Source organism: Chlorocebus sabaeus, chromosome 7, assembly GCF_047675955.1.
Source record: "Chlorocebus sabaeus isolate Y175 chromosome 7, mChlSab1.0.hap1, whole genome shotgun sequence".
Taxonomy (NCBI): domain Eukaryota; kingdom Metazoa; phylum Chordata; class Mammalia; order Primates; family Cercopithecidae; genus Chlorocebus; species Chlorocebus sabaeus.
In genome coordinates this window covers 38920604-38947842 of record NC_132910.1, presented here as the reverse complement: position 1 = coordinate 38947842, position 27239 = coordinate 38920604, and the positions used below count along the sequence as shown (strand labels likewise).

The following is a 27239-nucleotide window of genomic DNA, read 5'->3' as shown; positions in this document are numbered from 1 at the left end:
AATATACAAACATGATTTTGCATAACTTTTTATATCTAAATACAATAAACACCTTCCCTTTGCTTGCATTTAATTTCAAACTGTGTTTCTCTCAACTTCTAGAAATTTGTCACTAAACTTAGTCCTCAACAGAACATTTATTCTCCTTTAATGTTTTTACTTGTTCTGGTTGAATCCTAGCTGTTAAATTCTAAATATTATACTTGCACTTATTTTGGTTCTAGTCAGGACTAGGTGCATTGTTTCCCTGTTGTTTGCTAAAATTTGTTAAGTTTTTTGTTTTTGTTTTTATTTTATGACACAGTCTCGCTCTGTTGCCCAGGCTGGAGTACAGTGGTGCAATCTCAGCTCACTACAACCTCCGCCTCCTGAGTTCAAGCAATTCTCCTGCCTCAGCAGCCTCCCATGTAGCCACCATGCCTGGCTAATTTCTCTATTTTTAGTACAGATGGGTTTCACCATGTTGGTCAGGCTGAGCAAACTCACTCCCGACCCCAAGTGATCTGCCCACCTCGGCCTCCGAAAGTGCTAGGCATAAGTGACTGCGCCCGGCAAGATTTATTTTAAACTGATGCAAAATCCTGGAGTCTTGGTTTATAATTAGAACTTAGGAATCACTGTTAACATTTAAATTTAAATTTATTTAAATCTATGACAATTAAAAGAATCACTATTCTGTGAAATGGAAACTCTTCCTACCACCAGATGGCAGACCAGTATCTTAAAAGCAAGCAAAGAAAGTAACCTTACTGTAGGGAAAGTAGTAGATTTGCAAAAACTATCAACACGTACATAAGACAGATTCCTGGGCTTTAAGTTAGACAAATAAAGAAAAACACCCATACCTTTTGAAAGAAAAAATTATATTGAACCCACTAGTTTCTAATCTCCACCAAATAGAAGGTGAGCTCTCTAAGTGTCATTTATTGCTATCCCTAAATCCCAGATATAGAATAATTGCTCAGTAAATATTGTAGGGATGGATGGATAGATGGATGGAAGGACGAGTGAATGTACGAATCACTGAGAAAAAGCAAGAGAAAGTGTTCACAGTTTCGTTCACAATTTACTTTTTTTCTTTTTGTAGACTTCTATTCCTTTTCCTTACAATCCAAATCAGGTAGTTATACTTAAAGCTTCCTTAGGAAATACTTAAACTAAGACAAAAAAAACCTTGAAAATTCTTTAGATTTAATTGCAGAGAAATTTGATACCAATAACTACGGGCTAACATTCTCTTTGGGGGACCATTAGTTATTGATATTACAAATTTCACATATCCTTGAAAACTGAACTACCTAAGGGACCTGAAACTTTCCTTATTTGTGTAGAATAAACTCAGGGACCAACCAGTAGAAAAAGCATTTAATTTGAAGTTAAAGGATCTGGAGATGTAAGCTCCATGTCTGCCCTTTAATACTTTGGAATTTTCGTTAACTCCTTGGACCCTTATCCTCTTCTAGAATATAAAACAGTGACAACAGATGATTTACAAAGTCCATTTCACCACTAAAATTTTATGCTCACATTTGTCATTAGTGGTGGTAAAATGCATTCTTATTGAAATGTAATCTATCCTAGAAGCATTTGAAATAGATTTAAGGTTAGTCATGGTAAAAAGGAATTGCTTAAATTTTACTTTTGAAAAGATTTTACTGAATTCATGATAAACACCTAAGATGAGGCTGATTCAGTAACATACAAAAAAGTTATGTATATTTCAGCATGTTAACTCCAAGTAATAATATTCCTATTATGATTTTCTGTTTCTGAGACTGAGCCTCGCTCTGTCACCCAAGCTGGAGTGCAGTGGTGCAATTGCAGCTTACTACAACCTTCACCTCCCAGGTACAAGCGATTCTCCAGCCTCAGCCTCCTGAGTAGCTGGGACTACAGGGACGCACTACCACGCTGGGCTAATTTTTTTCTGTAGAGATGGGGTTTCATCACGTTGCCCAGGCTGGTCTTGCACTCCTGGACTCAAGTGATCCGCCTGCCTTGGCCTCCCAAAGTGCTGTATTACAGGAGTCAGCCACCATGCCCAGCACACTTATTACAATTATAGGAAGTAATATTATTAAAGTTTTCTTTCAGAAAGAGGTGATCCCAAAATACAATCTTTTTCAAACCCAATAAGCATAGGTTTAATAATCTTTCCAAGAAGTCCCAGCTATGTTTGGAGCCCACAACAGAAAATATGGACTATATGTTTCCAGAGATAGGTTTGGGGGGGTACTTAAAATATTAGTGAATTTTAATCTTAGTAATTGAACTTCAGAAATGATGAGAATTCTAAAAAGTATGCTTTCATTTACCAAGCTAATATAAAATATATAAGACACAAAAGTAGATGAAATGCTGAATTACAATTCCTTATTTAACTGTTTCCTTTATTCTAGGTCCTCACACCTAATGATCTTATCGCGGTAAATACATTCTGCCCTGTTATTCTATAAAGTCCATATAAATACTACATTCAGCCCCTGTCAATGGTCCTAATTAAGGTAGGGAGCAGGGAAAGGCACCCTAACAGAACAAATACTACCTGAAGGCATTGTTCGTGCCTAAGATCTGTCACAGTTGGGACAGTGTTTAGCTTAAATATTACTGCATACATTCTGAGACCGACAGCTCAACAAGTAAAGAGATTAACCTTTTAGACAGAGTAGTCAATTTCTTGAGCAAGCTGCCAGAATCTTAAAACAGGACCACGTGGACGCTACAAAGCAATTTTCCAGTAAAACTGCTTGTGTAAGCAAGTTCTCAAAACAAAGTATTCATAGTTGTCCTAAAATTTTAGTTCAAGTATCATTCACACAGGGAATCTGAATCATTTATGAAAGATGGGACTTGTATGGAAGTGTACACAGAGGGTTTCTTAACCATTCAAATAAATTTTCTAACTTTCAAATATGGTGAATACCATTACAAAGTTGTAGAAAGAAGAAAATATTTCTGTGAATTAAAGGTATTTAAATCTAGATATTGGGTCATTTTAAAATCTTGTATCACATAAATAATACACTAAGCAATAAAATGGAATTTTTCAATAAAATAGATTTTCATATACAAAGTATATTAACTTGCATATGTAATAAGTTAAATGTAGGTTTAAAAATAAACCTATTGACAGCACTGTTCATTGATTTTTCTTCCTTCACAGTTACTCATTGCTATTTTGAATCAACTAGGGGTAAGGCTCTATTTTTATACTATAATAAACTACATATTTACTTAAGACATCTTACTAAATTTTTATTATTTTTATTTTTTTACTTTTAGAACTTCTTTGGGGTAAGATTTTATTTCCATGACTACATTGATAAAAGTAAGTTACATTCAATGCCAGGAAAGGTAAGAAAAACTCTTTGTAACTATAAAAATATACGCGAGTCAACCCCAACTAATCTACCAAACTAGAACTCATGAGTTATAAACTCGTTTCCTCCAAAATCTTTACATCAAAATTTTTGCCAGTATAAAAAGGTATTTTTTAATAATGTCCATGATATTTCACAAAATTTAAGTTTACAGGCATATATGCAATATGAAATTTCAACAACAAAGTTTGCTTCAGGCTTTTTTCTTTTTTTGAGAAGGAGTCTTGCTCTGTCACCCAGGCTGGAGTGCAGCAGCGCGATCTCGGCTCACTGCAACCTCCACCTCCCAGGCTCAAGCGATTCTCCTGCCTCAGCCTTCCTAGTAGCTGGGATTACAAGCATGTGCCACCACACCCATCTAATTTTTACATTTTTAGTAGAGACGGGGTTTTACCATGTTGGCCAGGCTGGTCTCGAACTCCTGACCTCAAGAGATCCGCCTGCCTTGGCCTCCCAAAGTCCTGGGATTACAGGCATGAGCCACTGTGCCCAGCCTTTCAGGCTTATTTTTGTCTTATAGGCAATTCATAGTAAATAATGAGAAAAGCCTACTGTAAAACTGCCACACCTAGAAGTGGACTGATCTCAAGGCAAGGTAACACATCTTAACAAAAAGCATTAACTTGCTTGATACAAAGGTTACAAAATTTGACTTCTACTTTGACTTTCACTGAAGTTTGCTTTCAAGTAAAATACATACCAAAAAAAAGAAAAAGAAAAGAAAAATGTGGAGACCAAAAAGGCATAATCCCTTTTGTTGTTTTAATATTTTTAAGAAACAGGATCTTGCTATGTTGTCCTGGCTGGACTGCAGTGGCTATTCCAGACCCAATCATAGTGTACTACAGCCTTGGAGAAAGAAACTGGATTTCCACCCAACTGCTTCTCTCCTAACAAGTTTCACTGCCCTGAAGTGCTTATTTAGTACCTTTTACCATTTCAAACACGTTTATCAGGCTATCTGCGGCCAAGTGGGAGAGATTAAGCTCTACGCTATCAACAGTTAAGGATTCAACTTATCAGCATTTAACGGTTCCACATTATTTTCCACCTCCAACATACACGATTATACCAATATTAACACATCAGCAATACAATAAGCATAAAATGGGAGGCATGGGTGAAGAAGGAATTGTGGTGAAAATATCTTCATATGATAAATTATAACTATAATCTGTATGATCTATTTTGACAGAAATAATTCTCCCACTACTATGCCAGAAGTTACATATGGTTAGTAAAATCTCCAAATTCTTTCAAGCATTTATATCCTTTTAAATATTTTTATCATAAGAGTTTAATTGCCTCTGATTCTGTCCACAACAGTAAATTAATATGATGAAAATAGGTGTAAACAAGACCAATTAATTACAAATGCTTTCTTCAAAGGATGTATTTTAAAGTCAGTTTATTAAAACTCTGGAAATATTTTAGAAAAAAACCACCACCAGAAGTCCTAGGCATAAGAAAACACACTGTTAAATAAGAGTAGCCTCTCCAAGTGCTCAGAATTTTCAAGTTCTCCCTTTAGCCACCAAATATTTAGTTTTTAAAGTAGTTATGATCTTAAGGAAGCTTTGCATATCCTTCTATTTGAGTTTGAAATGCTTTCAAAAGCTCAAGAACACCTGCTGACAAAACAAATACTGACTGTGGCCCTTTATCCTTAGGTTATCATCAAATAAACTATCTTTGGGCCAAAATTACACAAACAACTTCAACAATGCTTGCCAAATCAGGTGTGCCCTCACATTTCAAGTCACAAATCACAACTGCAATACTATGAATAACATGAGTACTGTTTCTGTTACACATAATCTTCCAAGCTGCATACTTAAACAATAAATCATAAAAGACTCTTAACCTTAGTAGGGAATACAATAGACAGAATAGGTTTGCAAACCAGTCAGACTGTGATTCAAATCCCAACTCTACTAGCAAATAAAACCATGGGCAACCTTTCTAAATATCAATGTATTCATTTGTCAAATGGGAATACTACTACCTAACAGGGTGTGGTGAGAATTAAGTAATATAATACAGATACTCAGTAAATGGCATATATTATTTATTTTACTAAATGTCTCTAAAATAAAAAGCATTCATTTTACATAAGACATAAGGAAAATAAATATGAGGGGAATATTACCTAGTGATACAGCAGAAAGATCTCCCTCTAGGAGTATCTGAAACTAACATTTTAATTTTTTTCCCTATTATAGATGGTGCTGGATATTTACAGTTATCAGAAGATTATCTACTTCTATCTTATCTATAGTTGATGGCAGTTTTATAATTTTGCATACTTTGTACCTGTTCCAGTGAAACTCCAAAAAACCATAAAGAATTTATCTAGACCATGGGCTTTAGTCATACTTTAAATAAACCTTTAATCTAACCAAATGTCTTTATTAATGGCAGTTCAAATGTATCAAAACTATTAAACAGGCTGGGCATGGTGGCTCACACCTGTAATCCCAACACTTTGGGAGGCTGAGGTGGGAGGAGCTCTTGAGCCCAGGAGTCCAAGACCAGCCTGGGCAACATAGGGAAATCCCAGTCTCTACAAAAAAAAATTTTTAATTAGCCGGGTGTCGTGGTGCATACATGTGGTCCCAACTAATTGGGAGGCTGAGGTGGGAGGATTGCTTGGGCCCAGGAGGTTGAGGCTGCAGTGAGCCATAACAGCACCGCTGCACTCCAGTGGTGCTATCATAGGCAACAGAGTGAGACCCTGTCACAACATACTATGAAACACAAGTAAATGCCAACATTTTCAGAAAATTGCTCAAACTGTTAAAAGAGCTTTTGTAAGTAGCTTCAATTTTGGAGAACTTATATTGAGTGACAGTAAGCAGCAGTTTCTTCCTGCCAAATGGTGAAAGTAGAAGCCGACTCTTCCATGCAGGAAGACCATCTAACCTCTTGAGCAGGTCATCCTCATCAAGTATTGATCCCTTATTACTCACCGTAGGGACCAGGATTTTACAGATATTTAGAAGTTAATACATACATATGCCCTATTTACAACTATTCCAGAAGGGCTCGAGGTATCCTGAAATCAAACATTCTAATGCTTCTCAGGAAAATGTACAGTCATAACTGAGGGGAAAAAAGCCTCCTGTCAGTTCAATTCAGGTTTACCACCGAAAGTTCTGACATCAAATAAACAAAACAAAAAACAGAAAAACACTTTGTTTTACCTTAACCCTCTCTAGCTACAGAGTAGGCCTAATATCTTTTTCAAACATCTGAAGGAAAGAAAACAATCATGTCTCTCTCCCCTAAAGCTTTTCTTGAGATGCTCCAGTTGTAGCCCAACCCTACATAGGTTGACAGGAGCTCCTATCACAGGGCTTTCCAAAGGAGATCCTTAGCCAGAATGAGATAAACATGTCCACTAAGACAAGGCACTACTACTTTTCTTTCCTCTTCCTTGCTTCCAAAAACCCCCAAAGCACCAACCCCCTCCTTTCCTCTGGGATTTATAACATTAACCATGCTTTTCTCAAAAACCTATTTCAATCTTCAACATTTCTTTCCTCATAAACAACACTAACTCACAGAGACCTCTACCTCTGTTCCTGTTTTTACGGAACCAAAATACTTACTTATTATATATTGATCACATATTAAGATATTTTGGATATAATGGATTAAATTATTACAAACCATTTTACTTGTTTCTTCTTATTTTTAATGCGACTACCAAGAAGTTTACAATTCACAGATGGCTACCATTTTCCTTTGTGTTTGTTTTGTTGTTAAGTACAGGGGTACGTGTGCAGGCTAGTTACATAGGTAAACTTGTGTCATGAGGGCTTGTTGTACAGATTATTTCATCACCCAGGTATTAAGCCTAGTACCCATTAGTTATTTTTACTGATGCTCTCCCTCCTCCCACCCTCCAGTAGGCCTCAGAATGTTGTTCCCTTGTCCATGTGTTCCCACCATTTAGCTCACTTACAAGAGAACATGCAGTGTTTGGTTTTCTGTTCCTGCATCAGTTTGCTAAGGATAATGGCCTCCAGCTCCACCCATGTCTTTTCAGAGGACATGATCTTATTCTTTTTTATGGCTGCATAGTATTCCATGGTGTATACATACCAAATTGTCTTTATCCAGTCTATCACTGATGAGCATTTAGGTTGATTTCATGTCTTTGCTATTGTGAATAGTGCAGCAGTGAACATATGCGTGAATATGTCTTTATAACAGAACAATTTATATTCTTTCGGGTACATACCCAGTAATGGGACTGCTGGGTCAACTATCTTTAAATCTTGGAGGACTCTCTACATTGTCTTCCACAATGGTTGGACCAATTTACACTCCCACTAACAGTGTATAAGCATTCCTTTTTCTCTCAACCTCACCAGCATCAGTAATTTTTTGTCCTGTCTGATTTCAATTCTTTTCTGAACATCCATTTTTAACTGACTTATAACATACAGTAGTTTCACTAGAGTGAAATGAACATGTTGATTTAAATACTAACTTCCTGGACTTTTTTTAATTCAGAATTTTTGAAAATGAGAATATCAGCTCTTGTTCACTGATCTTGACCTCTATTAACTAGTGGCTGAAATTTCCTCTTAAAACTAAAGATTCTAAAGTCAAGAAAACATAGTTTCCATTTTCAAAATTAGCTTCAACAAGATCATGTGAAGCAAATAATTTAAAGAAAAAGCAGATGAAACATTAAACTGTACATCCAATGGTGGTACTCCGCCTAAAGGAGTTCGATGCGGCAGGAACACCCTTCAGGCCTCAGAAGATGGGGAGCGGGAGGAAAGGCATTGACAGACAAGAACTAGATGGAAAAGAGAAGTTATAGCTGACCAAGAATTTATCTTTATTCTGATTATGATTCTTCAAAGAGCATTAGTTGTTTACATTTCATTTAAGTCATGCTTAAATACATACCAAATATGACTACATATATTCCTTTTGACCAAAAAGCTGAAAATGTTGTGTTCTAGTTCATCTTACTCATTTTATTCTGATGTGAAACACTCTAAATCCAAATCGTTTTGAAAGTAAATAGGCCAAGTGGCCTACCCTACCCTTTTTATAGTACAAATTCTGTGATACTGCCTTTTTCAGTATACGCTCCTCTGTGGGCCTTTGCTTACACGGAGACCATCAGCTACAACCCATGGCAGTCAGCTTCAGAGTCCTCGCTCCAGTGTGCATCTCGTTTCTCAGCCACAAGTTTGATGAACTGAAAATGACTGGCATAAAGCTTCAGTTTATCACTGATGTCCACCCATTTCACTTTTCCAGCATCATCTCCAGCTTCTAGCGTAAGATTATCCATTATCTCACCTGGTTGCCAAAGAAAAACCATCACCAAGAAGAATTCATTTCTGTTTTAGCATATCTATATCGTCAAGTATTCTTACTTAAAATAATCTTAAATCATCATTGTACTAGCTGGCCAAGTGAATTAAAAACTAGACTATTCCAGCCCTGGTCAGCAGAATGAATAAAAGGAAAAAAAAACGAGACTATTCCAAAATGCCCAAATTTTAACCAAGTCCCTAAATTTTAGACAAACACACAATACAAAGACTTCTCTCTAAAAAGATTATCCTTAAAAAAGAGACTATATTATACGAATATGAAACCTTACATCAAAATCAATCCAAGATGGATTAGAGATTTAAACGTAAAAAAAAAACACAAATTATTGGTGACTCCTTTTATAGTCTTAAGTGGAGTTTTCTAAGCATAACACCAAACCAAAAACCATAAAGTATGTTTAAGTACTTAAGACATTTTAATAAATACAAGTATTTATAAATAGATTTATTAAAGTATTTTAAATTAGGCCGGACACGGTGGCTCACACCTGAAATACAGTACTTTGGGAGGCTGAGGCAGGTGGATCACCTAAGGTCAGGAGTTCAAGACCAGCCTGGCCAACATGGTGAAACCCCACCTCTACTAAAAATACAAACATTAGCCAGGTGTGGTGGTACATGCCTGTAGTCCCAGCTTACTTGGGAGGCTGAGGCAGGAGAATTGTTTGAATCCATGAGGCAGAGGTTGCAGTGAGTCAAGATCATACCACTGCACTCCAGCCTGGTGACAGGGTAAGACACCATCTCAAAATAAAAAAAAGAAAAAGAAAAAAATATTAAATTTAAATTATCAAAAAAAATAAAAATAAGTGTTCCCAATCACAGTTGGGAATATAAATGGCATATTTCTGTAGGCAATTTGGCAATGTTTATCAAGAGCTTTTAAAAAGTAAGTTTTCTTTGACAAGCATTCATTCTGTAAATATCAGAGTACATCTTGTGTACCAGACTCTGTACTAGGCACTGAAGATACAATAAGCAATCCAGTAACTCTACTTTGAAGAATTTATTCTAATGAAATAGAGACAAGCCTATTAAAGTATTCAAGGCAACATTACTTAAATATTTTATTTTATTTTTATTTATTTATTTTTAGACGGAGTCTTGCTCTTGTTGACCAGGCTGAAGTGCAGTGGTGCAATCACGGCTCACTGCAACCTCCACCTCCTGAGTTCAAGCGATTCTCCTGCCTCAGCCTCCCGAGTACCTGGTATTACAGGCACTCGCCACCATGCCTGGCTAATTTTTTTTGTATTCTTGGTAGAGAGCACACTGCCACACCAAAAACTGGAGAGACAGGCAAATACAGAGACTCACAACTGACGAGGGAGAGAAGCCTACCACTGGAGTCAGCGCCTGGTAGGAACACTTAAAGGGTAACGAACTGCTGAAAGCTGACCTTTGGACTAGCTTGAAAGATAAAATCTCCTAGGGGCTCAGCCACACCAGTATGAAGGGTGGGCTCCATGTTAGTGAGTTTTACCTCCAAGAAAGCCACTGGGTGAAGACTGGAGAAAAATCCTCTCTCCCTTCCAACATGGAGAGGAGAAAGGTAACCATTCTGAAATATACCCAGATCACTCTGCCCTCAAGGAAAACTATTTTACCAAGCCCTAAGCAACCTGAGGGAAAGGAAATATCCAACTCCACAATTTACCACCATATCTATCAATAGGGCTGTTTAATAAAAGGTGAAGAGAGCTGAAAGGGCATGCTTCAGATCTTATTTAAGAAGTCTCCAGGGAAACCCAAAACTATAGGAAATTTTAGCCTCTGACACATACAACTACAGCAAACAACAAACACAGCCTAACTCCTAGCCAGATAAACATAAAACCTCACACTAAAGAACTATTTGCCTTAGTTCCCTTTACAAGATATATCGTGGTCAATTTTCAAAAAAGCACTACAGCCGGGCGCAGTGGCTCATGCCTGTAATCCCAGCACTTTGGGAGGCCAAGGTGGGTGGATCACCTGAAGTAAGGAGTTCAAGACCAGCCAGGCCAACATGGTGAAACCCCATCTCCACTAAAAATACAAAAATTAGCCGGGCATGGTGGTGCATGCCTGTAGTACCAGCTATTTGGGAGTCTGAGGCAGGAGAATCGCCTGAACCCGAGAGGCAGAGGTTGCAGTGAGTTGAGATCATGCCACTGCACTCCAGCGTGGGCAACAGAGCAAGACTCCATCTCGGAGTAAAAAAAAAAAAAAAAAAAAAAAAAAAGGGCACTAAAAGCATGCTAAAAGGCAAAAAACATAGCCTAAAGAAACAAAGCAAATATTAGAACCAAACTCAAATATGGCACAGATTTTGGAATTATCAAAACATAATTTTTTAAGTTTAAAGAGAGAAAAGGGGTAAAAACAGCAAACAACCTATGAACTCTATAATCAACCTCTGAAGGATCAGTTACTGTTTTTAATTCCAAAAGTAAGTAGTTAACAAATTTATCAGTACTAAAGTTGTACAGATCTGCTTCTAATTTACATCTGCATATTTCTTCTAATATACCTAAGTGGAAATACAGAAGCAATGGAAAATGGCCCCAGGAGTTTCCTCCAAGTTCAACAAGCAAAAGCACAGGACATAGAAATGACAGATCTTCTAGTCCTAGCCCATTTTGTAAGTGAAAAAACTGAGTCCAAGAGGACAAGTGATTTATACAAGGTTACACAGCTCAGAAAGAACCATGAGTGGAACATTCATTTCATTTCTCTAGCATGATGCACCCACTTTTACACTACAAATAAACACAAATTAAATTTAGCAATAAAATATGTTTCAAGGGAACCATTCAATGTGTACATTAAGATCAAATTAATTTTTAAGACAGCAGATTTTTCCTTTCTCTTTCTGTAATAACAGGTTTGACTCTCCTCATAAAATTTTAAATTCCATGGACCAGAAAGAACATTCATGTAAATTTTCTCAGCACTTGGAATTTTTTGTTATTGCTTTGTGTTTTAATAATCCAAGATTATTATAAAAATATTTCAAATAGTAAGATATAAATCCCATTTCCTTCATCACTGCCATACTTCCTACCCAAATCCCAGTTGCTTTCGTTTTTGTTTTGCAAAAAAAATGAATCATACTCAATAAATAATCTGACATATTTAAAGCATACCATTTTACCCATAATTTCAACCTTAATTTCAAATGTTACCAATGGATTAAAGAAAATTTAATCACTGGTGATAACAGTTTTGAAGATTTCTCCTACGTATTCCTTTAATACCAACAATTTTGCTTTCATATAACTACAATCCTACAATCAACAGTTAATTGGTTTAAGATGCTAAAATAGCCCAGATTTAATCATGCCTTAGTGGGCTACTGGCTTAAACTGATCCTTTAATCCCAGTCAGTTTAATAAATATAAAGTTACCTGTTTCGTCATGGTAGTTCACAGCTTCTGTCTCCATCCATGCATTATCGGTGTTTCGAGGATCATCAACATATCCCTTATATATCTATTTTCAAAAGAAAACAGATTTTTTTAAAAGTCCAAGATGTAATGAGTACAGCAGAGCACGTTACCTTCACTAGCATCAGAAATGTAAATATCCTGTTGCACAACAACATGAACATATTGAATGCTACTGAGCTGTACATTCAACAGTTTAAATGGCAAATTTTATGTTGTGTGTTTCTATCAAAATTTTATTTAAGAAATGTAAGTATCAGCCAGGCATGGTGGCTCACGTCTATAATCTCAGCACTTTGGGAGTCTGAGGCACGTGGATCACCTGAGGTCAGGAGTTTGAGACCAGCCTGACCAACAAGGTGAAACCCTGTCTCTACTAAAAATACAAAAAAATTGCCAGGCACGGTGGTAGATGCCTGTAGTCCCAGCTACTCGGAAGGCTGAAACAGGAGAACTGCTTGAACCCAGGAGGTGGAGGTAGCAGTGAGCCAAAATCGCGCCATTGCACTCCAGCCTGGGCAACAGAGCGAGACTTTGTCTCAAAAAAAACAGAAAGAAAAAAAGAAATGTATCTATCATAAAATTTTTAATGCAGTACTTTATGTGCTTGTTTCAAATTTCCCACAGAACAATATTCTCTTTTGAGGCAGCTTTAAAAAACATGAAACCCTCAGGACAGGCGCAGGGCTCATGCCTGTAATCCCAGCACTTTGGGAGGTACAGGCAGCCAGATCACAAGGTCAAGAGATCAAGACCATACTGGCCAACATGGTGAAACCTCATCTCTACTAAAAACACAAAAATTAGCTGGGCATGGTGGCACACACCTGTAGTCCCAGCTACTCGGGAGGCTGAGGCAGGAGAATCACGTGAACCTGGGAGGCAGAGGTTGCAGTGAGCTGAGATCACGTCACTGCACTCCAGCCTAGCGACAGAGCAAGACACCGTCTCAAAATAAATAAATACATCATGAAACTGTCAACACTTCAAACTCTAATTTCAGAAAGTAAGAACAGTCAGATTTGGGCAATATGATTTTTTAAGAGAATCCATGATTTAAGTATTTTTCTGTGATTATGGTTTCTGAAATACAAAGGTAAACTCTTCTAGTTAAACAAAGGAGATCTATAAGTAAAACTAAAGATTACTACTTAAGCTATTAATATATTAAAATATTTGGATCTAGTCATCTAGCACAAATGTAACCCAAAAAAATCTGGACAACATAAATAATTAAATCCCAATTCTGAAAAACAAGCAATCCAAATAAAAAAATGACATAAAAAAGGCCAGGCGCGGTAGCTCACGCCTGTAATCCCAGCACTTTGGGAGGACGAGGCAGGCAGATCACCTGAGGTCAGGAGTTCAAGACCTGCCTGGCCAACATGGTGAAACCCTGTCTCTACTAAAAATATAAAAATTAGCTAGGCATGGTGGCACGTGCCTGTAATCCCAGCTACTTGGAAGGCTGAGGCAAGAGAATCATTTCAACCCAGGAGGCGGAGGTTGCAGTGAGCCAAGATTGCACTACAGCCTGGGGACAAGAGTGAGACTTCATCTCAAAAAACAAAAAAAGAAAAAAAGAAACAACAACACAAAAGAAAAAAAATTTATTATTTTCTTATTATTAGTGTGCATATACCTTGTAAGGTATTTTTTTAAAAGCACAGAAGGCCAGGCTCACTCCTATAATCCCAGCACTTTGGGAGGTCGAGGTGGGGGGATCACTTGAGCCCAGGAGTTCAAGACCAGCCTGGGCAACATGGTAAAACCCCATCTCTGCAAAACAAAAAACAAAAAATTAGCCCAGTGCGGTGGTGTTTGCCTGTGGTCCCAGCTACCCAGAAGACTGACGTGGGAGGATCACATGAGCTCAAGAGGTTGAGACTGCAGTGAGCCGTAACACCACTGCACTCCAGCCTGAACAACAGAGCAAGACCCTGTCTCAAATAAAAATCAAAAGAATAGAGGGTATACGGACAAAACAAAAATGAGACTTAAATGATTATCAACCAGAAAAATCTCTGTATGACATAATTTAAAATGTAAATGTTCTTTCAGCGAGAGCTGAATTCATGCACATACAAAAAGCTTTCTGTTGGATGCGTACTCAATGTGAAAGAAAATAGTTTACAGGCCAGGCATGTTGGCTCACGCCTGTAATCCCAGCACTTTGGGAGGCCAAAGAGGGCAGACAACTTGAAGTCAGGAGTTCAAGGGCAACCTGGCCAACATGGTGAAATACTACATGGTGTCTCTACTACAAATACAAAAATTAGCTGGGCATGGGGGTGGGTGCCTGTAATCCCAACTATTCCAGAAGCTGAGGCAGGAGAATTGCTTGAACCTGGGAGGTGGAGGTTGCAGTAAGCCAGGATCATGCCACTGCACTCCAGACTGGGTGACAGAGTCCATCTGTCACCCAGTCTGGTGACATCTGTTGCCCAGGCTGGTCTTGAACTCCTGGGCTCAAGTGATCCCCCCACCTCGACCTCCCAAAGTGCTGGGATTATAGGAGTAAGCCTGGCCTTCTGTGCTTTTGAGACTCCATCTCAAAAGAAAAAAGAAAAACTAAGAAAAAAAACGTTGTTATAATAAATGAGATAAATGAACTAAATATAGATCATTTTAGCCTATATAAAGGTGGGCTATAAAACTTTAAATAGAAACCTATTTACAGTGAAGATCTGTAATTCGTTTTTGTGAATATATTTTAAATATACAAGTATTCCACTTTATTTAGAGAAGGACATACAGATTTCCAGGTCAACTTTTAAGTCACTTTCAACAATCCACAGAACTAAATCCCTCCCAGAAACACTATTTCTTACCAGTAGGTGGTCTTGGCTGAAGAGTTTGTGCAACTTTTCCTCTATTTCTCTCTTTTCAGCGCTGGTTTTCTGTAAGGAGTTGAGAGCTTCCTCACCAAATTCTCTTTTCAGTGTGGCACTAATCTTTTCTCCTGGATCCACCATCCCCTAAGAGTCACATTAAAAAATTTGAAAAATGGGATCAGCTTTGATTTGTTCAACAAATATTTATTGAGTGGTAGAGTGAACATTATTCAATCTGCCTATAATAGTGATCCCCATTTCTCTGTGATACGCTGTTCTCTAAACCATCTGTTGCTAGTAGAAGAAGCCAATAAGGATACCTCATGTATTTGGCCACAGTGATTGGTCCAAGGTTAGCCTATGGCAAACTGAGCCAATCAAACCAATTTCCTGGTACTTGCCAAACTCAAACTAAGGAAAAAGGACTGGAGGCAAGAAATAATACAGCACATTGATTCTTCCCCCATTGTTCATTCCATTCCAGCCACACTGATCTTCTCAATGTTCCCAGGACCTGCCTAACATGCTGCCCACTCAGCGCCTTTGCACCTGCTATTATCTCTATCCAAGATGCTGTTCTCTAGTTATCTGCATGGTTCACTAATTCATTTCCCTTCAGATAGTTACCTAATATGCACCTCCTCGGGGAGGTCTTCTCTAATTGCCCTGTCTAAAACTGCAAACTCTCAAACACTTCCTAGTCCTCTAACTTGCTTTTGTTTTTTCTTAATACTTATTGTTAGATGGGATATATTTAACTTATGTATCTTATATTATCTGTCTCTCCAACTGGAATGTGAGCACCAAAAGATAGAGATATTTGTTTATGTTGTTCTGTTGTATCCTCAATATCTAAAATATTAGCTGACAAAAGGAAGATACTAAAAATACAGTGATTAGATGAGTAACTGTCAAAATGATATCAATGACAGGAGTTTCCTGGTAAGAATTTCAAATAACAATAAAAATATAAGATTCTATGATGCAATCATTATTACATTATTGCTTTCAACCTAAGTGAAGTTTGACGATTTGGCTCATAGAAGTTAGCCTAAAGTTTGCTGAGCGCAGTAGCTCATGCCTATAATCCCAGCACTTTGGGAGGCCAGGGCGGGTGAATCACGAGGTCAGGAGTTCAAGACCAGCCTGGCCAAGATGGTGAAACCCCATCTCTGCTAAAAATACAAAAATTAGCCAGGTGTAGTGGTAGTCGCCTATAAACACAGCTACGAGGGAGGCTGAGGCAGGGAATTGCTTGAACCCAGGAAGCGGATGTTGCAGTGAGCTGAGATCATGCCACTGCACTCCAGCCGAGCAATGGACTAGATGGACTCCGTCTCAAAAAGAAGAAAAAAACAGAAATTAACCTAAACTTTTATCAGAGTCAGTTGAGATCCTTATTTCCATTCCATTTTTATTCTACAAAGAAAAAAACATTCTTGCAGATAACTGTATGTTTATAAAGAGTCATCCTCATATCAAACTATCTCCATTTCACAATATGGTATAAAATATAAAACCCTCTACCACACACATAAACATTTTAAACGGCCACTTCAGGCCGGGCGTGGTGACTCACACCTGTAATCCCAGCACTTTGGGAGGCCCTGAGGCAGGCAGATTGCTTGAGGCCAGGAGTTCGAGACCAGCCAGGCCAACATAGTGAAACTTGTCTCTACTAAAATTACAAAACTTAGCCAGGCATGGTGGCGCATGCTTGTAATCCCAGTTACAGTGGGAGGCTGAGGCATAAGAACTGCATGAACCCGGGAGGCAGAGGTTGCAATGAGCCAAGATCGCACCAATGCACTCCAGCCTGGATGACAGAGTGAGAGACTCTGTCTCAAAATAAATAAATAAAAAATAAATGGCCACTTCAAATATATCACTGCCATAAATTCAAACTACAAGTCAACAAAAGTATACTCATTATATACATTATAGAAATTATTTAAACTACAAGGAACAGTAAATAACAAAAGTTAATTTTTTTAATGTTGTCACAAGTTATCAGAATTCAACCAAAAAGTGCTTAAAAATACTACTTTGGGCTTGGAGTAGAGGTTAAATTCTGAAATGGGATCCAACATAATGAATGCCTATTTATATGTGATCTCTAATAATCCTGTGAAGTAGATCTCTTTATTTTAAAGATGAGGGCCTGAACTCCCAATCACCCAGCTGCAAGTGGAATGGCCAGAACACAGACCTACATCTAATATCAAAGCCCAAGTTATTTCCCAAGGGTGTCAGAATTAGACGCAGATTCTAACAGTCTTGGATTATCCTAAACTTGTTGCTGACAATGACACTTCATCCAGGGATGAAAAACAAAAGAACTACTAATTCAAGTGGGAAGGAATAGAGGAAAACGGAATAGAAAAGATCCACAAACAATAACCATGTAGTAAGTAGAGCAAGTAAAAAGAACTTAAACACTAATTTAATTTCAATGCTTACCCCTGGGATTGCCCATTCTCCACAGTCTTTCCTTTTTATTGCAACAAACTGTAAGATGTGTTTCCCAGAAACAGGATGCATGATTTTATTTCCACTGCTATCCTTTTTCCATCTGTGAATAGTAATGTAAAATCCTAACTATTTACAACAAAAACTAAGGTTCTATCTCAAATCTGAGAAAAAGTTACAAGGACACTTTTCTTTAAAACAGAGTATATACAAATTTATCTCAAATCAGCTAGTTTTATTTAAAACTATTGATTTTTATAGGAAATATTCTATATTCATCACTGTTACAAACCAGGACAAATGTCTACATTACATAAAAGATACATTATCTGTAACGAAAATTCAGGATACAAACAATTTTTACTACTTAAAGTACTAACTAAACAAGTAGCAGCAGAATACAATTTAAAGAAAAGGTTATCGAAGTTTTTTTAAAAATAAGTTTACATATCTTTCTTTTAAAAATACTGGTAGTTGCCAGGTGCAGTGGCTCACACTTGTAATCCCAACACTTTAGGAGAATTGCTTGAGCTCAGGAGTTCGAGACCAGCCTGGGCAACAAGGGAAGACCTCATCTCTACAAAAAATTAAAAAATCAGCTGGTGCGGTGGCATGCACCTATAGTCCTAGCTAGTTGGCAGAAGGGTCACTTGTACCCAGAGTTTGAGGTTGCACTGAGCTAAGATCGTGCCACTACACTCCAGCTTGGGTGACAGACAGAGAAAATTACTGGTAGTGAAAAAGGCATGGTAAGATTTGTTTTTGGCAGGGTGTGGTGAGTCACGCCTGAAATCCCAGCACTTTGGGAGGCCAAGGTGGGCAGATCACCTGAGGTCAACAGTTCAAGACCAGCCTGGCCAACACGGTGAAACCCTGTTTCTACAAAAATTCAAAAATTAGCCAGGCATGATAGTGAGTGCCTGTAGTACCAGCTACTCAGGGGGCTGAGGCAGGAGAATGACTTGAACCCAGGAGGCAGAGGTTGCAGTGAGCAAAGATCGTGCCATTCCACTCCAGCCTGGGTGACAGAGTGAGACTCCACCTCAAAAAAAAAAACAAAAAAACTTTGCTTTTAACAGTTCACCCTGTGCTAAGAGAAAAGCAGATTATATGACCCAGTTAAGTTGTCGTCAAAAGCAGTACTTCTCAATTTTTTTTTTTTTTATTTAAAGAGACAGGGTCTTGCTCTGTCACCAAGGCTGGAGTACAGTGGTGCAATCATAGTTCACTGTAATCTTAAACTCCTGGGCTCAAGCAATCATTCTGTCTCAGCCTCCTGCATAGCTAGGACTACAGGCATGAGCCACCACACGCAGCTAATTTTTTTTTGTTTTTCAGTAGAGATGGGGTCTCCTGCTAGGTTACCCAGCTGGTCTTGAACTCCTGGCCTCAAGCCATCCTCCCACCTCAGCCTCCCAAAGTGCTGTGATTACAGGTGTAAGCCACCACACCTGGCCCTGCTTCTCAATCTTTATGCCCTCTAATTTGATAAACAAACAAAAAAACTCTATCCTTTTATTTTACATTTTAAATTGAATTGATTATAGGTTTTGTAAAAAGTATCAAGGCAATGTTAGTTTCAGAATACACTTTTTCTAATCACACTCTCTTTGCCAGAGATGTTGATACTAATAAATCTCCCCTTCCCCTTCCTCACCTCCATATCAACCTCCAGTCCAATTTTAGGAATTGTCCTAATGATCTCTTAGTCAAAAAAAAATCTTCCAATGCTAAACCAAAAAAGAAGGTCTATGATCTAATCATTACTCTAGATGAAACCCAATAAAATATTAGTGTGGATATGAGCTTCCAAATTTCCTTATATAGTAGCTGACTACCATATCTAATTTCCTTATATAGTAGCTGACTACCATATCTACCACATTTAATTCCTCCCAAGAAAGAGCTCACAGTCTAGCAGTGGCTCTAAATTAGAAGGGTGATAGTTTGATGAGTATATTAAATAGAAATGAAATAATAATTAGTACAAGAGGGCATATCTGTTTTTAAAATGCCAGAAAGGGGAATACATGAGTGAGAAACAAAGTCATAAAATAAAATAATGTGTTCAAGAAACTGAATGTCCATACGGGGTCTAGCACCATGGGCATCAGTGAGGGAAAAGATAGGCCAGGAAAGTGGGCCATAATGGGCTTATACGATGGTTCATCTAATTCATCTACTTAGAGAGCCAGAGAATGTTTTTAAGCAGGGTAAAGCCATAACCAATCTGAATTTTAGAAAGCTCACTCACTTTGACAAAAGCATGTATGTTGGTCTGCAGGAAAGCAAGACTGGACTCAAGAAGATCAGCTGGGAGGCCACTACTATGACCCAGGTAAAAGATGATGACAGGACAGAAGGCAGAGACAGTGAGAAAGAAGAGAGGATGGATTTTATTATTTTCTAAAAGTCATTTAGATAGCATTTATTATATATATAAAACACTGTTCCAAGTGCTTTCATATATTTATCTATTTAAGCCTCAAAACAACCCTGTAAAACAGTCATTTTATTATCTTTATTTTACAGATATGGAAAATGAGGGACAGAAAAGTTAGGTAACTTCCCTAAGACTGCAGTGTTAACAAGGGTGTAAACAGAACTTTGAACCTGGGCAATCTGGTTCCAGAATCTGTGTTCTTAATTACCATACTATCTACTTAAACTGAACAAGCAGAATGTTTACACTAATTAGGTAAGCGGAAAGATGACCGGGCGCGGTGGTGCACGCCTGTAATCCCAGCACTTTGGGAGGCTGAGGCAGGCAGATCACGAGGTCAAAAGATCAACACCATCCTGGCCAACATGATGAAACCTTCTCTACTAAATACAAAAATTAGCTGGGCGGTGTGGTGTGCACCTGTAGTCCCAGCTACTTTGGAGCCTGAAGCAGGAGAATCACTTGGAGGTTGTAGTGAGCCAAGATAGCACCACTACACTCCAGCCTGGGTGACAGAGCTAGAATCTGTCTCCAAAAAAAAAAAAAAGGAAAGATAAGAAGGTGAATGATGGTTCTGTTCACTCATAAACATTTACTGGCACCTACTACACATCACATGCAAGGAGATGGGAAAACAAAGACTCAATACAGCCACTGCTCTTCAGCCAACCAGTTGTGACTATGGAACAAGGATTAGAAACAGAATAGAGAGAGATGCTGGCCAGGTGTGGTGGCTGCTGCCTGTAATCCTAGCACTCTGGGAAGCCAAGGTGGGAGGATTGCTTGAACTCAGGAGTTCGAGACCAGCCAGGGTAACATAGCAAGACCACATCTCCAAAAAAAAAAAAAAAAAAAAAAAAAAAAAAAAAAAGAGGCTGCTGGGGAGAAGGCAGGACCAGAGAGATGAGCAGCTTGCATATGTTCTCAGATTTTATTCTGAAGGGACAAACGTATGGATTTTAAGCACAGTAGCTTCTTGCTATGTTAGTATTAAATACATTATCACCAATTTTAAAACAAAATTTCTTGATCTAACAGAACACATCATTTTAATTGATGAACCTAATGAACACTTACTGAATATCAATGATATTTCTATGCCCTATTGCTATTCCCTCCCCAGTTGTGGTAGTATGCACCTTCCTGTCATTAACCAAAAGGGAACAGAAAATGATAGTCATCAATTATTTGACCTGAATTTATTTAAAATAATATATTAACACTTCCCAACTCATTTTGACTCTAGAGGATCTGAAGAAACTTTTGAAAATTGTACCTGGACAATCTCTAGGAGAGATGCCTGGGAATCTGAAAATTTAACACCCGCCCTGGAGCTTCTGAACTAAAAAGTTTATGAAATCCTGAACAATGCTGTTTTGAATCATGAAGTGCATACTTGAAAGAAAGGGGGATAGAATCTTTGCTCTGAAAGTGCCTGGGTGATTCTCCAGTAGAAGGAATATACCCTAAAATAATGATAAAAAGTACAGTATAGTAAAGACTCACTAGTGGTGTAACAGAAAAAGCACAGTATTTAAAGCCACTTACCCCTGATTCAGATGTCAGATCTGTAACATTTAGGCAAGTCACTTAACCCCAGTGAGTCTCTATTTTCAAACTCTCAAAACAGATATATCAATACCTACTTGGAGGGGCTTCTGTGAAAAACAAATAGAAAAACTAATGATAGCACTGATAGGATGCCTGGAATAGACTAGTCTAAAAGTAGAATACTTTTAACAATTCATCTAAGGCCTAATCCTTCTTTCAATATCTTTCATTCTTCTCTCTTCCATTTCTGCTGCCTCTCATCTATTTAGAGGAACTCATCAATTTATTAATTAATGCATTATTATGTATTATTAATTAATCATTATTGAGATAACAAAGAACATCAACCTAAGAGTACAGCTGAAAGCCAGACACTGTCATTTGTGGGCTCTCTTATAGCCTTGGACCATCTCTAAGCCTTCAGTTCTCTTATCTGTATGACAGAGTTAAGCTCAAAAAGTCTACCATTTCAAAACAACTTGACACACAATCACCATGTATACTCCCAGCCACTATTTGGTCCAGCATAGATAAAGATAAGCTAACTAGATTCTAACTTGCAAGACTCAGACTCCCTTTTCTGCTTCTTGTCCGCTTACTAGCATTACATTCCTGTTTCAAACGTTTCAGACCTTCCTGTTTTTAGCCAGCTTCACCAAAGTCAGAAACTAACACTGCCATTGATATTTTTTTATTAACTCTTTCCATCTCACTTAAACCACAGAGGTTCTAACAGTACATGGATGGAGAGGTAAGTTGATCAGTAGTTAAGTAAGTAGGTAGGTGAATGGGTGGGTAGGTGGATGGATGATGGAGGGAAGATAAAATTGGGGATTGGGTAAAGATTCTTTTTGGCAGGAGAATCGAGAGGGCAAGTAAGAACGTAAGACCGGGTGAGTACGGGTGCCTCTTCCAGTAACTTGAAAATAAAAAAATATATAGAGAGTTAAACTCTCAGATCAAAGAAAAACAGAATCTCCATGAAGAAAGGCCCCCAAAATATCAAAACTAGGAAAGTAACAATATTGAAGATATTTGGACTATTTAAAGAAAGAACATGACAATTCCATGTGGCGAGACAGATGGTCAGCAAAGAAATTCTATAAGTAAAAAAATAAAAATTAAAAGGATAACAAATATGACAGTATTTCAGATATATTAGAAAGATGATTCCTGTGGAGATAGCTAAGCTCATCTAAACATTAGATTCACTGACCTTCTTAATTCTGATTCATGCTCATCAAGAGACCTGAATATGATTTGGTTTACCAGATGGGTCTGCCTCGGGAAGAGAATGCCTCTCCCCTGTTCTGAAACCTTCAGTGGCTCCAGTCCATACTACCAATTTTGGCATTTAAAATTCTTCACAATAAAACTGCACAAAAATTAACTTTTAGTTTCATTTTTCACCCACTACTCTCCTACAAGAATATTCTGTTTCAACCAAGCCGGTCTCTACTCAGATATTACTACAAACTCTTTTCTTAGGCTTCCTGCTATCTCCCTACCCAAGGTTCAAGTTCAGCTCAAATCTACCTGCTTTATAATGCCTTTCTTGAGTGCTCTAGTTTACCACAGCCATGCCCCACATCCAATCTTCTAAAGCATCCTGAATCACCCATACTATTTGATCATATTTAACATGTTTTCTTACTTCATATTTTCCATCTTGCAAATAAAGCCATACCTCTTCAGTCACAGAGAACCAACTTAGGATTCTTAGATTTTTTTTGTATCTACTAAAGTGCCTACTCAATGCTGAGAACAAATAGATGTTCAATAAATAGATGCATAAATAGAATTAACCTTCTTTATATAATGCCTAACCTACTCATATAACAGCTTTATACTTATATCACATCACTATTGTATATAAAATCCCTTAAAAATATCAATTATATATACATCTGCATGCATATTTATATAATATACATATGCTGGCATGTGTGTGTGTGTGTGTACAGTCATGTGCCATATAATGATGTTTTGGTCACTAACAGACCACATATGCAATGGTGGTCCCATAAGATTATGATGGAGCTGAAACATTCCTATCACCTAATGATGTCATAAGCCATTGTTAATATCCTCACCCAATGCATTACTCATATGCTTGTGGTGATGCTGATGTAGACAAACCTACTGCACTGCCAGTCATAAGAGTACAATCACATACAGTACATAATACTTGATAATAAGTGACTATGTTACTGGCTTATGTATTTACTATACTGTACGTTTTATCATTATTTTAGAGTATATTCCTTCTACTTATAAAAAAAGTTAACTGTAAAACAGCCTCAGGCAGGTCCTTCAGGAGATATTCAAGAGGAAGGCATTATTATCATTGGAGATGACAGCTCCATGCATATTACTGCCCCTGACAACTTTCCAGTGGGACAAGATATGGAGGTGGAAAACAGTGATATTGATGATCCTGACCTTATATAGCCCTAGGCTAATGTGAGTATTTGTATCTTAGTTTTTAACAAAAAGTTTAAAAACAAACAAACAAAAAAACTTTTTTTAATTAAAAAAAGTTCACAGAATAAGGATATAACAAAAAAACTATTTTTGTACAGTTGCACAATGTGTTTTAAGCTGTTACAAAAAAGCCAAAAAGGTTTTAAAAATGTTTAAGTTTATAAAGTAAGGAAGTTACAGTAAGTTAATTTATTCTTCACAAAAGGAAAATGTTTTTTATAAATTTGGTGTAGCCTAAGTATGCAGTGTTTATAAACTCCACAGTAGTGGACAGCAATGTTTTAGGCTTTCATGTTCACTCACCACTCACTCTGACTCACCCAGATCAACTTCCAGTCCTAAGAGCTCCATTCAGGGTAAGTCCCTGAAACATGTGCATGGTTTTTTATCTTTTATATTGTATTTTCACCTACTTTCCCTATGTTTAGATATATATACACTTACAACTGTGTTACAGTTGCCTACAGTATTCAGTACAGTAACATGCTGTACAGGCTTGTAGCCTAAGAGTAATAGGCTATAGCATATAGCATAGGTGTATACTACTTACTTGATTATACCTACACAACCTAGGCTTATGTAAATAATACTCTATGATGTTCGCACAACAAAATCACCTAACAATGCATTTCTCAGAACGTGTCCTCATTGTTAAGCAATGCATGACTGTATATACACATATATACACAAACACATACATATGCATATACACACAGGTATACATATATACACACAGCTACAGTCTGCATTTTTTCTATCACTTAGCTCTTTGCTACTTATATGCTTTTTTATTGGCTCTTACCTGGTTATAATGGGATCTGCAGCATGATTTGGGCCCCATCGCCCCAAAAGCCCCCGGCCAACCAGTCCAGTCCGTCCTGCAGGATTTCTGGAAAAACAAAAGCATAAAATCAATTGAATGTTTTCATCTTTTTAACCTGATTTGATATAACCCAAAAGAAGGGAACACAAGCAGTAAGACGGAACTAATAAGTCCTTACAAATCCAACGGTACTACCACATATCTGGTGCTGAGGTTATGTATGCCATTACAATGCTATTTAATTTTTCTTTTGTGCATGTGATATGCTTTGAACTTGAACCAGGAAGAGGTTCTCATACCCAAAGTGGTTCTACAATGTGATGATTTGTTTCAGTTTTCATCTATACTCCTAAATTCAAACTAGAACCTTCCTGCATTCTTTTGGAACACCCACATCTCTCTTCACTTTCTCATTATTCTCATTTCCTACTCTACTCTCCTACAACCCTTCCCATTAAAGTTGTTCCTGTTACATTAAGTCCATTTTTCCTCAATGGTTTCTGGATTTTTATCATCATCAATAATATATATTTGTAGTATACAATAAGGTATTAGTATTACTATTTCACAGATTTCAAGTATACTAAAATACAATTTTATAAAAATGCCAACTATTTAACCTGATGCCACAATCCAGTGTTAAAAATTTGTCAGATAAACCCATCAATATTCATGCCTGTGTCATTTTATTTCAGTAAATATCCTTTAAATGTTTAACTTTCACTATGTACTACTAAAAAAATGTTCTAACATGTAATTCTACCTAAGGGTACATATCTTTTGCCCTCCCACTATATGAAAGTAAATAAACAACTTGCCAAAATATCCCTTTCTGCCATTTTTTTATTCTTTCTTCCCAGTGACTGTTATTAAAATTGAATGAATTTTTATATTGTTTTTGTATAGACTCAGAAATATTTCAACAAGACTTGCAAATAGCAACAGAAAGAAAAGACACGACAGCTGACAATAATTCTTTCCAAATTAACAGGAGGAAGGGCAGAGTGGCCAGCAACCATATATATACACACACATATATATACACACACATTTTTTTTTTTTTTTTTTTGAGACGGAGTCTCACTCTGTCGCCCAGGCTGGAGTGCAGCGGCATGATCTCAGCTCACTGAAACCTCCGTCTCCTGGGTTCAAACAATTCTCCTGCCTCAGTCTCCTGAGTAGCTGGGATTACAGGCATGCGCCACCATGCCTGGCTAATTTTTGAATTTTTAGTAGAGACATGGTTTCACCATGTTGATCAGGCTGCTCTTGAACTCCTGACCTCATGATACACCCGCCTCAGCCTCCCAAAGTGCTGGGATTACAGGCGTGAGCCACCGTGCCCGGCCTGCAACCATATTTTATTCCATGTAACCACACATCCCTGAACACAAGTGATCAGGGCCACCATTAATAGACAGGTTAGTTTGGACAGATGACCAAGACTGTAACTTGTAAACAGGAAACTGGAATGGACACGCAGATTATATTAAAACCTGAAAAGCACAGATGGTTATTTGCAAAGAGAGAGTAATAAGCCAGCAATATAGACAAAAGTATAAATGAGGCAGAGAGAGAGTCCTGATGAATTTCGAATTCCATGTTTTCCTAAAGTCAGCTGCATTTTTGCTTTGAGCTCCTTGAGACATTCCTATAGCCTTAAAATAAATTTTACTTTTGCTCAGGCAAGCTAAAGTTAGTTTCTATTAGTCAAAGAGACTTGATTAAAAGAACAATCTATCTTGCATTTCCATCTATGTATCTTACCTATCTTTTCATAGATTTTATCTTTTTGTAATTTTATCTATAAAAGAACCTAAGGAATCAGTCAAATGCAAGGAGAATTTGACTTAAAAAGACTCAATAACATAGAAAGATGTGTAAGTTATCACCAAAGAAAGAACTTAGCAAAACTGAAGGACCAGGTTGAGATGAGAGGAGTACTACCATTTCCTTGTCTTAAAGGAACCAAGAATACAAAGTGTAACATTTTTATAAGGTGATAACCATGATTTCAAATCTGTGATCCTTCTTTGGTTTTATTTGGTACATGCTAATTTTTACATTTCTTTCTAACATTTTAATATGATTTGGCTCTGTGACTCCACTCAAATCTCACCTCAAATTTTAATTCTCGTAAGTTGAGGGCAGAAGAGGGAGGTGATTGGATCATGGGGGGTAGTTTCTCCATGCTGTTCTCATGATAGTGAGTGAGTTCTCATGAGATCTGATGGTTTTTTTTGGTTTTGTTTTGTTTTGTTTGAGATGGAGTCTTGCTCTGTTGCCCAGGCTGGAGTGCAGCAGCATGATCTTGGCTCATTCCAACCTCTGCTTCCTGGGTTCAAGCAATTCTCTTGCCTCAGCCTCCCAAATAGCTGGAATTACAGGCGCCCACCACCATGCCCAGCTAATTTTTGCATTTTTAGTAGAGACAGGATTTCGCCATATTGGCCAGGCTGGT

The 27239-nt window shown here is 37.6% G+C and overlaps 1 protein-coding gene across 3 annotated transcripts in view; it reads right to left on the bottom strand.

The window, feature by feature from the left end:
• Positions 1 to 8211: 8211 nt before the first annotated feature.
• NUDT9 (nudix hydrolase 9) overlaps positions 8212 to 27239 on the bottom strand; it is a 35874-nt gene continuing 16846 nt past the window's right edge. For all 3 annotated transcript variants that reach the window (XM_007999190.3, XM_007999192.3, XM_007999191.3), the window contains exons 4-8: positions 24758 to 24844; positions 17469 to 17580; positions 15006 to 15152; positions 12136 to 12220; positions 8212 to 8708 (exon numbers count right to left, since the gene is read on the bottom strand). In XM_007999190.3, the coding sequence (XP_007997381.1) occupies positions 8530 to 8708; positions 12136 to 12220; positions 15006 to 15152; positions 17469 to 17580; positions 24758 to 24844 (610 nt within the window). In that variant the 3' untranslated portion in view covers positions 8212 to 8529. The remainder of the gene's footprint in view (positions 8709 to 12135; positions 12221 to 15005; positions 15153 to 17468; positions 17581 to 24757; positions 24845 to 27239) is intronic.